At 35.7% G+C, this 17,660-nt stretch overlaps 1 protein-coding gene across 4 annotated transcripts in view; it reads right to left on the bottom strand.

The window, feature by feature from the left end:
* LOC103618747 (cadherin-12) overlaps positions 1 to 17,660 on the bottom strand; it is a 442,407-nt gene that overhangs the window by 7,399 nt on the left and 417,348 nt on the right. For 3 of the 4 annotated variants that reach the window (XM_017738754.1, XM_008637182.2, XM_017738755.1), the window contains 3 exons: positions 11,546 to 11,682; positions 4,871 to 4,992; positions 4,372 to 4,489 (listed from right to left, as the gene is read on the bottom strand). In XM_017738754.1, the coding sequence (XP_017594243.1) occupies positions 4,372 to 4,489; positions 4,871 to 4,992; positions 11,546 to 11,682 (377 nt within the window). Of the gene's footprint in view, positions 1 to 4,069; positions 4,189 to 4,371; positions 4,490 to 4,870; positions 4,993 to 11,545; positions 11,683 to 17,660 lie in introns of all 4 variants that reach the window. The other variant, XR_001863453.1, reaches the window with a different exon arrangement.

The raw sequence follows: 17,660 nt of genomic DNA, 5'->3' as shown, positions 1-17,660 counted from the left end.
GTTGTTGAAAATAAAAAAAAAAAAAAGCTGGTTTTAAACCAGCTGAAATTTCAAAGAAGATAATAATAATTTTAAAAAACCCAAACAAAACATTACAAGTATAATTCAGAAAGCTTTTCAGTTTTTCTTTTCTCCTTATCTCCTTACATTCTAAGCCTGTGGTCCAAAGGATTTTGATTGCATATGGATTTAGGATCATGTCTCTATCAACTAATTAATTTCCTTAAAAATTCAAAGTAATATACCTGGACAATGTGCTATTACTTTAGCTTTCCTTCCCCATTAAAAATAACTAGAGAAATGAGCTGAGTACTTGAAAATCAGTAGAGTTTACATCAATTAGTCCACTTCTAGATTTTGTCATTTCTTCTGAGTTAGTTATTGCTGCTTTTCCTGAATCAAAGTAGCAAGGGAATGATGTAAAGATTAAAAGAATTACATTAAAAGCAAAACCAAAATTAATTTAGCAGGGAATTAATAAGATGACAGAACTGAATGAAGGTGACTTGCTGTTGTTAGCATTTTTCCATCTCACCCATATTCTTTATTATATTTTTTAGGAGATGTCACACAATGGCTTTCATGCCTTAGAGTTTTGTTACTAGGTAGAGGAATTAAGGGCTCTGAATTTCACACTCAAATACTGGTATGGAGTTCTGATTAAGGAAAATAAGAAGGAACCCTAAATATCCAAAATTATGTATGTTATGATTAGACACCAGCGAGAAGGTACATGACTAAAAACATGCTTCAGACACCTCCTTTTTATCAAACTCAAACGTGGACAGGTCAAGTTCAGTTACACTTAGTTTTGAAAAGCAAAAATGTCTCAAAATAGTTTTCATCAAACCAGCTTCCATTTTCAGCTTTTTCTTTCTCTCTATGATTAATCACCTGCACTATATAAAAAGTCTAAGAACTAATTTGAAGACATTTAGTTTAATCTTTTTTTCTATTATTTTTCCATATTTCAATGATTAGAATTATTTATATTCTTTTACTTTTTTCTTCTAATTGCAATGCTAAAGATCACTTTAATAGCTTACAATGCAACTAAATGACTTTCCATCCTCTTTGAGAAGAATCAATAAGATCAACCTCTTAACTCCTTGATTTTGAACAATTTTGTTGCTTTTTTATGAACCCATTCAATTACTCGAAATTCTTTTGAGAATATGAACGCAGGCAGGTGTTTGAACTCTACACAGACGAGCCTGGAGAAGCTAAGATAGCTTCTGGTTCTTCAGTCTGTTGGCAATAAATTAATTTATAGGATATGCATGAGAAAAGGAAATTCTGTCTCTTACATGAGGAATGGAGTGTACTCCACATGGAAGCTGCCCTGTAGAGAGCAGAGGCGAGCAGAGCAGAAAGATGGAGATCTGCAGTCCCTTTGGAAGCACTCCAGCTCTGCCAGGGCATCACTTTTATTAACATGCTAAATTGGTCTCAGTACTACTGAAAGGCAACCTTGAACTTCTTGCTTGCTCCAGTCCTTGTTATGTTCTGAAGTATGGGGCCTGGGTTCCCTTGAGTGCACCACAATTATGTTACACCTGCTGAAGTATCAGACCACCCATGATTTTTAGTTGTATAGAATAGCACGGGGATTAGGGCTTTTTGATGTATTTAAAAATGTTAAATGGCACCTTTGCATGTAAAAGCATTAATTGTAGCACAGTGAACAGCACTGTGTCCTCAAAAAAGAGAAAACATTCCTTTCACAAAGTACCTGCTTGTTACTAACATAATTGCTAACTTAAAAGAAAATGGTACTTGTTTTTAAAAGGTTTCTGGAGTGATAATAAGGTTGTTTTATTATACCTCTAAATTGTTCAGAGAGCAGAACTTCCTCCACATTTTTGGCCTATAAAAGGCAAAAGATACTGAAAAAGAGGTTTTTGTTTGGGCAGATTTTTTTCTAAAATCACTGATAATGAAAAAAGGTTTTTATGGTTTTTTTTTTCTTCCTTACATTGTAACAAATAGCATACTTTTTCCTTTTTTTTTTCTTTTTTTTTCTAAGTGTTAAGAAATGCTTTTAAAAGTGTGTATCTTGGCTGTTTCCACTTTTTATCAGAATATTGCACTTGTTTCTATACAGTCATGAAGCTTCATTAACAGATTACTGAGATCCAAAGTCATCTCAGTGTCAACACTACTAGTTTAAACAGGGAAATTTAATTATCTAATAATATTTGAACAATTTCCTCACCACACTCATATGCTAAGCACACTTTACAAAAGCTGTAATTACTGTATGGATTTATTAAGTTTAGATTCCTTTGATTAATAAAATCTGTTAAAACTACCTGAGAAGACTTCTATTTAAAGCAAAATTTTGTAATTATTTAAAAAAAAAAAATCTTGGTGAAGTTAAAGGAGATTTTAGGAAACAGATGGGAAAAAAGAAATTAAAGCTCCTACTTTAAAGAAATCTTTACCAAAAAAACCAAAGGTATTTAGAAATACATGGTGTTCATGTTCTAAGACTATGTAATTGTGAAGATATTACCCATATGGGCCTTGAAATATCTTCCAGAGACAAGTAACGCCCTAACCTTCCAAGAACAGATGTAAGAGAACTTGAATCTGTTGTAAAGTTGACCTTCATATTTATTTAGCTGTCTGTCTCAAGAAAATTGAATTCCCTCTGATAAAATGCCCTCTGATCTACATAGTTTTGGTTTTTTTAAGATACTGTTATTCATGTCTGCAATATTATGAATTGTCTCATTATATACTCTATTTACAAATCCTTGTGTGAAATTCTTCTCTCATCTGTTCAATCTTTTTAACTTTAACAATCTATGACACACTAAGATAGAAGTCACCAGTAAGTTTGGGAATAAACCATTTTCATTGCATCAGTTTCACAGGAGAGCTATACAGAAAGAGAAAATAAGCGCAGTATATTTTTTCAAATTTATTTCTTCCTGAAGTTTCTTCAGGAATAATAGTTAGGTTATGTTGTTGGCTTTAAGTTCCTATTACATAGCCATATCAATAGTGTCAATGGCGCATGGCTTCAAAAATAATGTGGGCCATATATACAATTTTAAGTACATTTTTTAAAAGGGTAAATAAAAAGGCTTTTCCAATTTTATTTCAATTGGTGTATTATTCATTTCTAGCACTTTTAAGGGTTTAGATCACCTAATTCTGTTATGTTGTTGGCTTTAAGTTCCTATTACATAGCCATATCAATAGTGTCAATGGCGCATGGCTTCAAAAATAATGTGGGCCATATATACAATTTTAAGTACATTTTTTAAAAGGGTAAATAAAAAGGCTTTTCCAATTTTATTTCAATTGGTGTATTATTCATTTCTAGCACTTTTAAGGGTTTAGATTACTTAATTCTCAAGAAAGGAACCTTTACCTCACAATCGAGGTAATCCCAAATTTAAATTGAAAACAGCAATTAAAAAATTAAGAACTATATACTTTTTTTTTTAATAGTGATACTTATAACTTGCACATCTGAATGTTTTTGAACTTTGTTGGATGTTCTTGGGTGTTCTTTCTTTGAAGTGTAATTTAAATCCTTTTATATTAAAAGTTTATCACAGTTATTTAAAGATCCTCTAATAGCTGAAATACTTCTTTTTCTCTTATTTGATTACAGTAGTTGTTACAGTGGTGAAAATTTATGGCAGTTTATTATGTTTTAGCTGTGTCTGTTCACAAGACTACATCCTTGAAGATGCTTACAGTAGGAAAAAAGATTGACTACATCCTTGAAGATGCTTACAGTAGGAAAAAAAGATTGATTTTTTTTTTTGTCTTGGTTTGTTCTTTGCCATCTAACAAAAGAGGTCAAGTTAATAAGAAAAAAAAAAGGTATTCAGTTATGACAAAAATTTGAAGAAAAATCAGGGATGTCAATTGTATAAATCTCCAAATTATTAAGGGTGTTGTACTTCAGCAGCACTGTCCATATTTAGAACTCACTCTTCTGCAGGACTATACATCCTCAAGAAAGCACAGTATCTGGGTACTTAGAAAATGGTTAGCAAAATCATAGTATTTAAACAAGACAGCAATAGTGCCTTGTTTAAAGGTATACCTGCATTGGCATATGGATTCTTCCTGAGATACTGAATGATAAAAGGAAGAAAATAAAACAGGTAGCAGTGTTTTTGAAGGCCTGTAGGTTAGCCTTTGGTGTTCTGACAATTCCTGCCCCTAAAAATAAGAAAAGGTGCAAGACCTGAATTTATATTAATATAGGTCCCAGAGAGTTTAGCAATTAGAAATGTCAAATAGAAAAGTTAGGTCTGTAGACACAACTGTAATTCAAAGTAAATATATTTGTCATTGTAACCACAGTCTGCTGCTCTGAAAGAGAGATATGGGTAACCAACTTACTTCTGTAGTCATGGACTGTGAAATTTGGTTTGTTGGAAGCCTCAGATGACAGTTTGAAGGAAAATCTTTGCCCAGCTGGTGACAAATCTTTGTCTGCTGCAGTGATGGTCTGTATCACCTGAAACCAGATTAATTCTGAAGTCAGTTCACTTGTAGAAGTGCAAAGTGAACACCAAATGAATCTATTGAAAGTGAAATCCTGCTGGATAACTGCCATTCCCTTAATACACTGGGCAGTAGAGGCAAGAAGTCTGAATTCTATAAGCACCAGAGAAATCAGAAGGTCTTGCTTTGACACATCTGATGAAAATCAGAAAGATTTACCCTATATTCATGGTATTTAATATTTATTGCTTGTATTAAAATGCTAGTGATTTCTATCAGTTGAATATTTCTGCAGAATACTGACCATGATGTCATTTTAAACCCAGAAATTTCTACTGCTTTAAATAGTAAGGAAAGAAAAAACAAAAGAGCAAGCATTACAAACTTGAAATACCTGTCCTGGCTTGGCATTCTCACATACAGATGTCTCATATGGAACTGAAATTTCAGGAGGAAACTCGTTGACATCCAGAACATTTATTATAACATTGACTTTGCTGGTTAATAGTGGATTACCTATAAATAATTTCAGAAGAAAAGCATTATATTTGTTGTCATCACCAGTCTCCAAAAGCTGTCATAAACTTGTGATCTCAGTACTGTGACTCCCAAAAGCCCTTGACTTCCATTTATTTCTGATTTGAACTAAGAAGAAAACAGAATCAAGCTTATCAATTTCTACCAGACTTTGATCCATTACTCTTCATGGGTTAAAGAATCAATTAGTGTGATTATCAGAGCATAAAAAGGAAAAAAAGTGAAGTTGTACCTGTTATTAAAGATGCAAACTTTTCTCAGATCACTTTTCAATAAGCCTGTGGAAAACACTTCCAATGATTAAAACTGAATTATGTTTTCCACAACTAAATGCAGAAAATCAATATTTATTTCCTAGTCATTGTCTGCATCTTCAAGATATTAAGGAGGCAAGCAGAGCATACCAATTTAGAAGATGGAGAAAGCAAGACAGAAAGATATGAAAGAAAAAAATCTTGCTGAAGGCCAGCCAGAGTGAGTGTTAAATTTAGCAGTGAAACATGCACAACTAGCATTCAAGTATTTGGCCATGTTGTAAAAGGTATTTCCTTAACTGCAAAAGAGTTTGCAGGCAGCAAATACTTTTGTGCAAAAGAAGTGTTCAACAACAGTATATATCATGTTTCTTTCCGCTGTCCATCCTCTACAGATAATCTTCATCAGTCACTAGATGCATTTTAAAAACAAGTTTATTTGCAAATGCAAAGTCTGACAAAAACAGAGACACTATTCCAATACAAAGCAGACAATATTATCTTTTACTTTATGCTGAAACCTCCTGCAAGATAACAAATACATGAAAAATAGTATAGTTTGTGAGTCAGAAGTATAATTATTTTTATCATTTTTCACTTAAGATGAGTGGCAGAAACAGTTAACCACTCAAGAAATCTATGCTATAAATCAGGCTGGTTTAGGAATGACAACATGGGGGCATGTTTAAGTACAAGAGGGCTTGTTTTGAATCCTCAGGAATAAATCATAGAATCACAGAATGCCTTGGGTGGGAAGGAACTTTAAAGATCATCAAGTTCCAAGCCCCCTGCCACATGCAGAGACACCTTCCATTAGACCAGATTGCTCGAAGCCCCTTCCAACTTGGCCTTGAACACTTCCAGGGATTGGGCACCCACAATTCCTCTGGGCAACCCATTCCAGTGCCACAGCACCCTGACTGTAACGAATTTCTTCCTCATATCCAATCCAAATCTACTCTCTTTCAGTTTGAAGCCATCCCTTCTTGTCTTGTCACTACACGCTGCTGTCAAAAGGTCAGCTTTCTTGTAGGCTCCCTTCAGGTACTGGAAGGCCACAGTTAGGTCATCCCAGAGTGTTCTCTTCTCTAGGCTGCACAAGCCCAATTCTCTCAGCCTATCTTCAGAGGAGACATGCTTCAGCCCTCTGATCATCTTCATGGCCCTCAATGGACCCTTCAAATATTTGCATTAGGCACTTGCTTTGCAGTTCATGTAATCCTTGGCATTTCTTTTGTTTATAACTAACACAGCAAGGGACGAAGTCTCTTCATGTTGTCCCTGTAAAAAATTTGCATGATTTCTTCCTTATTCTTAGGAACTACTAAATGCAGTAGTAGTTTCAGGAGTCCTCTGTCAAAACCAAAGGTTTCCCCAATGATTTCCTAGTTACACAGGGCTAGCTGCAAGAATAACTTCATTTCACCTATTTTCAAGTAGTAGATAAACTGACCATGCTATAAACACAGCTTGGAATTTAGAAGAACACAAAAATTCACTACCAAAACCACATATTTTTAGTCCCTACCTATGAATATATTTATTTAACAGAGAACGTATATAATAACATCTCTGAATCCTTGTTCATTTCCAATTCAGCATCATCCCTACTTGCAGAATGTCTCTGTGGAGGAAGGCATTGTGAAGTAGCAATGAAGACACTGTGTGGTCTAGCAACTAGGATTTAGGCACTGATTCTTTAGATGCCTGAAGAGCTGGAAGAAATCTAGATCACTTGTTCACAGTTGCATTGGTTCCTTTTTATAAAAGGAAACAAAAATACTAAGAAGTTATTTTATTCTGTAGAGGGCAGGACCTCTATAGAGAGATCAGAAAATCCTTGAACAGGTCAAGTTCACACAGCTACTGGGAGAAACAATCTGACTTAAAACCTAGCAGTACTCAACGGAAAGGACACATCAACTCACATGGAGTAACTCAGGTTTTGCTTTAGTTTTGCTTTTTTTTCCTGTCTGTGTTTATTTTAAGGTACAACACTGAGTAACAGGGGTTCATATGAGACATTCTTCAAGCACATTAGTAGTTAATGCATCACCACCAAAGTACAGGCATACGCGTTCATTTCCTTTTAGAAATATGTTCACTATGCCTTTCAATAAAACAATGAATGTATTCAAAATTTATGCAGCATGTACATGGAAATAGCCTATTTTGATAATTTCTGTTAGACACAATAGTTTCTTTAAGAAGTCTTTTAGATCCTATTTTTGTGAAGTATGTTATATAAATGACATTTTTCTGCTTTTTGAAACAGTTTATGTAGTATGTGGTTTATATTTTTTAAATGAACAAAAAGATTTGATAGTTTGCCCCTCCTCAAAATCACAACAGGATAGCATGCTCTGGAAATATACATGAATACAAGTATACTTATGATTTATTTCTCACAGATGGTCTGTGATTTTTTCTCTGTGGTTATTTGAAAGATATATTAGAGGACAAAATCTTCTCTTCCTAAGTATTTCAGCCAAGTAGAATTTTACCTTGCATAAATGGTCTGGAAAAGTCAAATATGAAAGTAAACAGAATTACCAAAGCCTAAGATGGACCTATTTCAGGTTTTCATTTTGTCTATATGATTGTCTTTCTGCTTTGCACTGACATCAGCTTAACTACTTGTGTATAGAAATGAAGAATGCAAGAAGATCGTGTACAGCTTTGAATTGATAAATAGTAACGAAGACCTGTAATACTTGATGTGAACAAGCATGAAGAATTGCATTTAAAATACTACTTTGCCGGCTTGACCTCCATTTTGTTTGGTTTTTGGTTGCTGTTTCTCTTAAAATCAAGTCTTTTGGAACCCTGTGAACACAATAGTGACGTACATGCGGCTATCAGTGAGTGAGTCACTAAAAACCTCTGCTTATGTCTTTTAAACCCAGTTTACATAAATGAGAAGACTAACTGGTTAAATCATGAACATAGAAATTAAGAAGCTGATTTCATGTTTCAATTCTGCCTGTAAGATATAGGAAAATTAATTAATTTCATTAACTTTATTTCATCAACTTAATTAATTAGTTCACTTCATCTTCCCTTGTTCTTGTCTGTAAAACAGTGACCATCCTGCTTCCTTTTTTTGCTTGATTACCATAATTTGTTAACATCTTAATGGTTCAAAGATATTACAGCAGTAGAAAGCATAAAACATTCTTTGAATAATGAGCTTGTGAAAACCCAAGATACCTGAGAAAATAGATGCTGACTATTGAGGAGAACTGGTGATTCCTTAATCCTAGTTATGGTATGCAAGAGAAGATTAACTCCATTTTGAGATTTAAGGTGAGTTTTCTTTAACATTCTCAAAATTTGGGCCTAGACATAGGTGAGTTGGGAAGATGATTTGAACAGGAAGGATTATTATTTTTTTCTTACCCTTAATTTATGCTTTGAGGACGGGAAAGCAGAAATAAGATCTTATGCATTTTATCTAGCTTGTCTTTTGTCGGATGGAAAAGCCACTTCCATACCAGCTAATTAGGCAGCTCATGGAGGAACCTTTTGAACACTGGACTGGTTTTTTTATGCCATTATTCTCTTTTTTTATGCCTTTATGCTCTTGGCACAGTTTTGGCCTGGGGCAATAACTGGTTGTGGAAAATTCACATGTATGTGCTGAGAATTAGCAAGGGCAAGGGACTACTCTTGAAATTAACATGAGCCGTGCTTAATATATTGGTTTGGATAGGTTATGTGGCATCAAAAATGTTCAGAAACAGCAGCCATGAAGGCTACTAGGGTGTTGATTTATTTTAAGAATTAAAAAACAAAACAACAAACTACAATGAAATATAGTCAGGTAATGAAGAGAAGTACAGACTAGTTGGGAAGTGAAACGGGGGAAAACAGTCTGAAACATCACCCACATGCTCATGCGTTTTGTTCTATGTAAAACCCAAACTTTATTTCTATGAATGGGTTAGGGATGTTCTGCATTCAGCTTCCTTCATACCTGTCTTATCATGAGCATGTCTGCAGGACTATCATCCACCTCCTGCTTAAAAACATGTCCATTTAGGGACAATTCAAGAAAAAATAGTTTACAGAATGACGATTAGGATGTGCCTAAAAAGTGTGGGAGGGGTTGTTGCTGTTACTCTCTCTCTCTGAGAAAACTAAATTTTAGCAATAAAGTTCTTAAATAACATAATCTGGCTGCTACTAGTTATGAGTCTACTTATTTATTCTTATTTTATAAGGATATATTGTATATATATCCTTATAGAGAGATAAGGTCACCAGGAAGTGAAAATACTTCAATAACAATATTGTTTGTCCTATGCTGAAGAAATTTTGTGCAGCTAATTTTAACACTGGGCTGCCTTCCTTACCTAGTCATGTATATGTCAAGGCACTGCTCAGTGTGTTTGTTCCGTGATAAGGGATGACAATTTCAGTTTCTATGTCAGCACTGGACAGCAATTTTTTGTATCAATAATTCTTCAAATAGAGCAATTTCCCCTCAGTCTTTTTCTTCAAATGCTGGGTTTTTTTCTTTCTCTTTAACCATTATTTTTTGGTTTTGTGCAGTGTGTCATCCCTCAATCCTCAGCCTTTATTTCTATGCTCTTGGTCAGACAACAGCACATAATGTTTTGACAGTTACTACACCTCAAATCCTCCCAAATTTTGCCAGTTACTGGTATAATAAAGACGTGGCAATTGTTGTTAATGCTATAGATAATGGTCAATGTATAAACATTTTGGGGTATGCTGCAATGAATCACAGATATATTTTAGGTGCAGATTCTTAACATGGCAATTGATAAAATTGGGGATTTCAAAATATATACTACTTGCTACCGCTCTGCTTAAATATGGTACTCATATATATATGTGCACAGACAAATAAACTTCAGGGTAGACATCTTTAATTACCCTTGGGAATAATAAACAGATTTAAATCAAGTCTAATAAAACTGCTTCCTTGCTGCAGGAAAAGAATTCACAAATCCCAAATGTCCTTTGTCCACCACTAAGTCGAAATAGTTAAGCTTTACTGAAACATAGACCATGATGAGACCTTCTTTCTGCATCTACCTGCCTTTCAGTTTATCTGGAAAAAAATTACGGTTCTGCTGGATTTTCTCTGAATATACACCTGCATATATATCTCCATGAGCTCAATCACTTCTGACAGTTTAGGCTTCTCTGTTAGTGTATGTCTTTTCCAATCTATGGATAAAATTCAAGTGTTCAGTTGGTGTTCTCTTTATACGTTCAGGTTCCAAGGGGTGAACCTGTGGTTCTTTTTGAGATAACTACAACTGAGATTTTTTTTTTTTTTTAATCTGAAAGAATATATACCTTCTCTGCTTCCCAAATCTCCCTCTTCCTGTTAGTAGCATGTATTAACTTTTGAAGACTCAGCCAAGAAATACATTTAGGAAAACCTGTTCTTTGTTACAGAAATTTGAATTTTCTGACACATAAACAACATAGAATGAATAAGAAATACAGCAGGATCCTCTTCCACAGCCTGTTGATGTCAACAGAAAGAATTCTTTGGTCTTTGCACAACTGCTAAGTGACCAAAAGACTTGTATTCAAAGGGTGAGATATACCTATGAGAGTTACAGTTTGACAAGACCATGAATGCGAAATGCCACACAGACAGACAGCAATGAAGCAAGTTGCTGGTACCTAATAGAGTGGAAGAAGGGACTTCTTATGAAAAAAAGGCTATGCAGAAGACATAAAGACAAGAAATTAAATTATTCCACTGCAAATCACACAGGAAAAGAAAAGAAGGTGTTAGGCATAAAATTTTGGGCAAACACAAGAGCAGAGACGCAGCACAGAGATTAGTTCATTTAGGGCATTAAATCCCAACTTAATTTTAATGCACTTTTTATCTGAGTATCAAATGACTCTTTAAATTTTTCTGCCTTCAAAAAGCACAATAAAAAACCTGTTATTTGACTAACCTAATTCCTTATGAAGTGAATTACAAAATCAGAAATCAGAACTGGAAAGCATCCATACAGCTCCTCATGTTCTCCATGCTGACAAAATGGTTTTCAGCTTCTGAGGGAACTGTTCTTACATGAGGTCTGCTAGCAAAACCTTACTATACAGGGCTGATGGAACATCACACTTATCCTCACAATGAGTCTGGGAAAATTATTTTTATTGAACCTTCTTAAATAAACTCTTGGCAATTCAAGCAGTCTTCACATTATATTTATACCTGAGCATTACATTCTGAGAAAAATACCACATTAGCATATTAATTTAGTTTGTGTCATACTTACTAACTTTACTTGCAATTATAGAGAAATTGTATTGTGCTATGCTTTCTCTGTCCAGTAATTCATTAGTAGCAATGGTTCCTTCAGTAGCATCTATTGTAAAGTAGCTGTCCACATCATTCTTCCAATCGATGAAGTATCTGTATGTGAAAAATATTAAAGAAAGTAGATGCAAATGTGCAAAGATTACTCATTTATCATAGCAGCAGTGTAGCTGCCTCAAGTTTTGTTATTTTTCTCTTCACAGCTATTACCATCCTTGCAGGAAGAAGACAATAAAGAATGATTTGTTTATTTCTTTTTTTGCCAAGTGGGAGTGCTCTGGGGGAAATGGGATATAATAAAAGATTTAGTACTTCTGGTGTTCAGATTATTTGAAAACCTTGAAGTCCCAAGAAGCTGATGCACATCTTCTGTGACCCTGATTACTTATACCAGCCACTTTGGAAAGCACAACATAGGCTTAGAGGGAAAAAGAGAAAAGGTATGTGAAATAGGGTATGTGATGTATGAATGGTGATGAAGAGTGTGCCAGGTCCGGACTCTTTACATCCATTTGTAACTGCAGTGGGCTGGACTAGCCTCGATGGCTCTCAAAAAGGTGTCCGAAAGGATTTTGGCAGAGTAGCAGCAAGGGAGATGGAGAAGAGTATGCTTATTACTACACATATATAGGATCAATAAAGAGCACTTTGCCTTTGTGAAGAATAGGCTCTGTACCTGTGAGGAACAGGGAAAAAACAATTGGTTTGGGTTTTTTTGTTTTGTTTTGTTTTCCTGAGCCTTTATTTGTCAAGAAGTATGAACACAGGAGAGATTTAAAACTAGAAATGTCTACTTATTTCTTATTTTTCTTTAGCAAGAAATATAAAGCGAAAGTGTACTTGTAAACATAGCTGCTTAAAAGCAATGTGATAACTATCCCAAACCCATTTCCCTTAAATGCTAATTAATTTGAAAGTCTATATTCACATTTGATGCTACTGTTTGTAGTCACAACAGAACAATATTCTTTCTTATGCAATTGCCGCCAGCTACTAATTTCCTTTTCATTGTTAGTCTCTTCATACCTTGATAGTGTTTCTCAAAAACTAGGCAGGATGAAATTGAGAAAGCCTTTCATGAGCAGTAGGTAATAAGAACAAAATGGCACTCAACAAGTACATTTAGAAGATCATAAAACCTAGAGAACCACTCCTATGACACCTCATTTCATGTAAACCAGTGAGAATAAGAATAAAAGCTGCTATTTCTGTCTCTAATTAGAGTTATTTATGTATTTAATATATAGGGAATGGAATGATAAACACTATGTTTACTTCTGTAGAAGGAAGCAATGGTAGAAAGGGGTATATGTCATATTCCCAGAGAAAATATTTCTGCTTGGTGCTAAGATTGCCAATACCTCTGGTAAGACTTGAAGAGTAAAAAAGCCACAAAAAAGGTGATGTGCTTGTTTTGAGACATTTTGTTCAATCAAAATCACAACAAAATTTCTATCTGTAGATGAAATAGGTTATTTCATCAATTGACAGGCATCATTACCAGTTTACAGCTTTAATTGAAAAGCCTCAGAAATGGCTTGCTAAAGGCAGAATGTATCTTTTTACACAGTTGAGCAGGCACATTTTCTTGAATATGATATTATTGTCTACCAATATTTGTAATTTCAATTTCTTTGTTCAAAATTTGCTTGACATTAAAATTATAAAAAAAATATAAGCCATTTATTAGAAATATCATTACCCTGAGATACTCTCTCAGGAGCAGCAAAATTACTCTGTCAGGCTTTGCATGTTTAATAAATTAGAATTTCTTTCACAATTAAATACACAGCAACCCACAAATAAATGAGTTCAAAGTATAAGAAAGTAACTTGGCTTTTATTTCCCCTTAGGAAGATTAACTTTGCCTGAGTACCCTGCATAGCACAGTATGAACCAGGGAGGAAAGTACAGGCCTTAATTCAAAGCACAGTGTAGGTGATGGCCTCCTTCACCAGGAGACCTTGAAACTACAGAAAACATATTAAGTATGACCACTGTTGTGTTTGAAGTGAAGTTCAAGCATGAATATTTGCAGGATTAGAGTCTGATTGTCTGGAAGCATTCACACAGGTGATTAACTTCATGAACAGCCCCAGTAAAAAAACTTCATGCCCATTCCTAAACATAAGCATCAACAGGATCAAGGTTCACAGCAAGCACTGCAAGACTGGCACTGCTCCTGCTGACACTTATGGCAGAATTCCTCGTGCCTTCTGTGGAAATGGGAATTGAACAGTTTGATAAAAACAGAACTGTCTCAGTTCTTCCAAATTCATTGCCTTCACCTTCGCTGTGTTCACAGTGTGAAAATTACTATGCCATCACCTTAGAATTGTTAGTACTTTTATTTATTTATTTTACTTTTGGCATTATCTTTAAAGACATCCCTTCCTTCTCTCTCCATGTGCTGCACCTAAGCTTAAATTAGGCATGTAAAAGACTGTTGTTTCAGCTCCTCTCATTTTAAGAATTTACATATTCATTTAGACTAGAGAAGGGAGAGGTATAGGAGGAATTACTGGAGATGTATTTCCTAAAACATATAAATTTACAGGAAAAGATGCAAACAAGCATCCATTCTTCCTCCTTTGATTGGTTCTCCATGTAGAGTACCCAAGAAAACATACCTAGAAGAAAATCCTCTTACAGGAAGGTCTTCTGGATCCAGAATTGCACCCAGATACTTCAGTAAGTCTATAAAGCTTAAGAAAATAGTGAATGGGACCCCATCTATCTGGTCTTGAAATGGAATTTTTTGTGACATCCCAAGGGGAAGTTACTTTTGGCAAAGTTTTCACACACTGAAGAGCAGTGTGAGATTTTTTGTAAATAGGACAGCAACAGCTAATCTTTTTCTAAGGCCAACAGCATAGCGTGAGCTCTGTCCTTAATGTGGAAAAAATGCTTTGAAGAAGAGAAGAAATGGGAAAAATGTCGCTAACCAGAAAAATTGGTAACTTTCCAGAGATAAATCCAGATATCTGTGACATAAAGCCTGACATTTCTTGTTAGATTGGGATACACAGAGGAACACTGTCGAAATACTGGTATTAGGACAGCTGTCTAAATCTTCCAGTCATGGTCTAGCAGTTTGGAACAACTGAGGTTGGTTTATTTGACTTCTCAGAGTGCCTGCAAGCCAGACCATGGATAAGTGCACTCATCCTAAGAGGCATTTCCTTCCTTGAAAAGTTAGGGAGAACTTACTTGTTGACATAGGACAAAGCAGTATTATTTTTCAGAAGCCCCTGAACAGGCCTGCCTGGCAGCTCTCAGCACAAGACATTGATATAGTTCATATTTACTTCCAGGGAAGAAATTTTGACTTATATGTCTCCCTGAATATTCTTCCCAGCAGAGAAGCGTATTCCATATTATATTATTCTTGAAGGCAGGGAGAGTGTGGAAGTATATATCTTTGCTAACATTGTCTGAGTTTTCTTAAGAAAACTGCTTTTTAGCTGCATTTGCACACCATGTAGGATAGAAGAGACAGAATGGAAATATTTTTTTTATAAAATTATAAGATTCAGGCCTGTAAGACTCACCCAGAGTCCACACTGGCTTCTTAGGAGCTCCAAGAATTATGGACATTCACCCTGGCTAGACGGTGAGGCTGCGTGTCCCTCATGAGCTCTCACAGAACAGTCTCATGGTAGAGGGCTCATCTGCTTGCAAAGAGAGGAGGACAACAAGGGTGGAGTGCTATTGAATACATGAGTGACAGCAGGTCATCCTTGTGAGGATAACAGGAACTCTGAGCCATCGAGCAGACAACTGTAGTTGCTTCAGACTGTTATACCATGAATAAAAGAACTGGACAGCTGTCCTGTGCTTCTGGAGAAACCTGTGTGACAACATGCTCAGAAGGGATGGGATGTGGCAGGATGCTAAGGAGGCTGTGAAGCTTAGGACTTGGGAATTATTTTTTGGTCTTAAGAACATGGAGGGGAAGACTTCTCCTGTCTATCACAGGAAACACTGTCTTGACAGCAGTGGGGGTTCATCATCACCAAAAGTTTATAAACCCTGTCAAAGTCTTTCTTTGTTGTTCCGTCCTGATATTGACAGCAGCAGTGACACAATGCAACAAACAGAGGAATCATATCAGAGCATGCAACAACTTACACCATATTTACCATCTTCTTTTTTTTTCTTTTTTTTTCTTTTTTTTTTGGTTGATGCTTAAACAGAACACAAGGTATGCATCTGTGTGCCAATGCATTGGCCCTTAGTGGGGATTTCACCAGCTGTTCCCAGCACTCTCAGATCATCTTCTGAAGAGGATGTCATAAACACAGAGAAAGTAAAACTTGTAGGGTATCAAGAGGTACCAGAAAAATTTCAGTTGCACAATGTTGATATGGTGAAAGCTGAGTCATATCTAAGTGCTCTCTTGTGCACTCCTAGTCCAGAGGCACCCCAGTGTTAAGTGCTGACAGCTGCATCCCTCCGTGTCTCAGACAAGCTACTTTGACATCATTTTAGGCTGAAAGGTCTGAAAGTCTCAAAAAAATTGGGCAGACTCACACTTTGCCCGTAAACACCCATACCTCCTAAAAAGCAAGAATGCAAGCAGGAACAGTCTTGTGTAGCTCTGCCATCTCACTCCTGGTGAGAGACATGAGGGGATTTATGAATCTGGAGAAAAAATATTTGTTTCCAGAAGTTTTCTTTCTGATACCAGACCTGAAGGATGAAAAGATGGAGCCCTTGGTAACATGGCTAAACTCTGAATATCTGAAAAGGACTATGCAGTTCTTAAACCTTGTTCTTGATATTATGATGGTGTAATTTAAGCCAGGAAATGAGCAAGGTAAGACATATAAAAGTGTGTGTTTTAGAGGAAGAGAAGACTGCTTTAAAGCTACACTGTGAGGATTAAGGCCAAATGCCAGAAGTAAAACTCAAGGATTAATCTTAAAGAGTGCTGAAACAGGCAATAGATAAGCTGCAGTGATGGTAAACATAAGAAGGGCTCTGACCTGCCCAAACTGCTGAAAGTAGCAGCAAAAACCAGTTTGTATAGCAAGCAGGGAAAGGAAACATGGATCATGTCCCTATAGATGCTGTTGTGCTGAAGGTACTCAGTCCAAACTTACTCCTGCAGCAACAGAATGCATACAGAAAAACTCTGAAGGAGTAAAGCTCATTATTCAATTGGAATTGGCATGAAAATGAAAAAGAATCATAAAATGCAGTGAGCATTAACACATTTAACATCTAATCACTGGCTTTACCTATTGTTTTATTGTAAAATAAATAGTGATCAGTAGTTGCAACCCTAAAAAGTTGCCCCCTAAAAGAAGAAAACAAAACAAAAGTAATAGAGAGGGGGACATTCCTTCAATTTTAATTTTTGATAGAGTTGTCCCACATCACCCGTTGTATTCCAGCATAAATGTTCTCACCTGTATTTGAAATGCTATTGTGAAGTTGTACCTTAAGCCCAGCCTGATGGTGAATCTAAGAAAACAAAAATCATAAATTTTCTGTGTACAATCTGAATGATTTGGCTATCAATCCAACTTTAGAAAGCACGTTATTACTTTGACTAAAATTTGTCAAACCAAGAACTGGAATAAACCTTTTTTTTATATAATAAAATTCTTGATGTAATAGGATAAAAAGAAGTATTATTTCTAAGAGAAAGTATGCTCTCAACTCTGCTTTTCCACATTATTTTTTCCAGCTTCAAGTATTTACTTAATACCTTTCCCTGTACTGAATCAAATTGGAAAGAGGAAAAATCCTCCCTTTCTGTATTATCTTGAAGGGCTGTGCTCTCCTTAAGTCTAAACTCACTTCAGTTGGGTTGCCAGTCCCTTCTGATCTCCCCTAAGAACTTTATCCTTGCCCAGTCACTGTGGAATGCCCCTGTGAATGGTCAGTGGTGGGAGGAGGAGGTGCCTGCAGCCCTCAGAGACTGTGTCTGTCACCCTGAAGACATTTGAGGCAATGTTTGTGATGCAAGTCTCAATTTCAGCAACTCAATCAACTGAAGTAAAGGCAGCTTTCTCAGTCCAAGCTGAATTATTGCTGTATTTTGGTGTTTGAATTTGGTTTAATAT

The sequence above is a fragment of the Corvus brachyrhynchos genome, unplaced genomic scaffold, assembly GCF_000691975.1.
Source record: "Corvus brachyrhynchos isolate BGI_N302 unplaced genomic scaffold, ASM69197v1 scaffold23, whole genome shotgun sequence".
NCBI classification, from domain to species: Eukaryota; Metazoa; Chordata; class Aves; order Passeriformes; family Corvidae; genus Corvus; species Corvus brachyrhynchos.
Note: the sequence above shows the minus strand (reverse complement) of the source record. Positions and strands in the feature narration are given on the sequence as shown.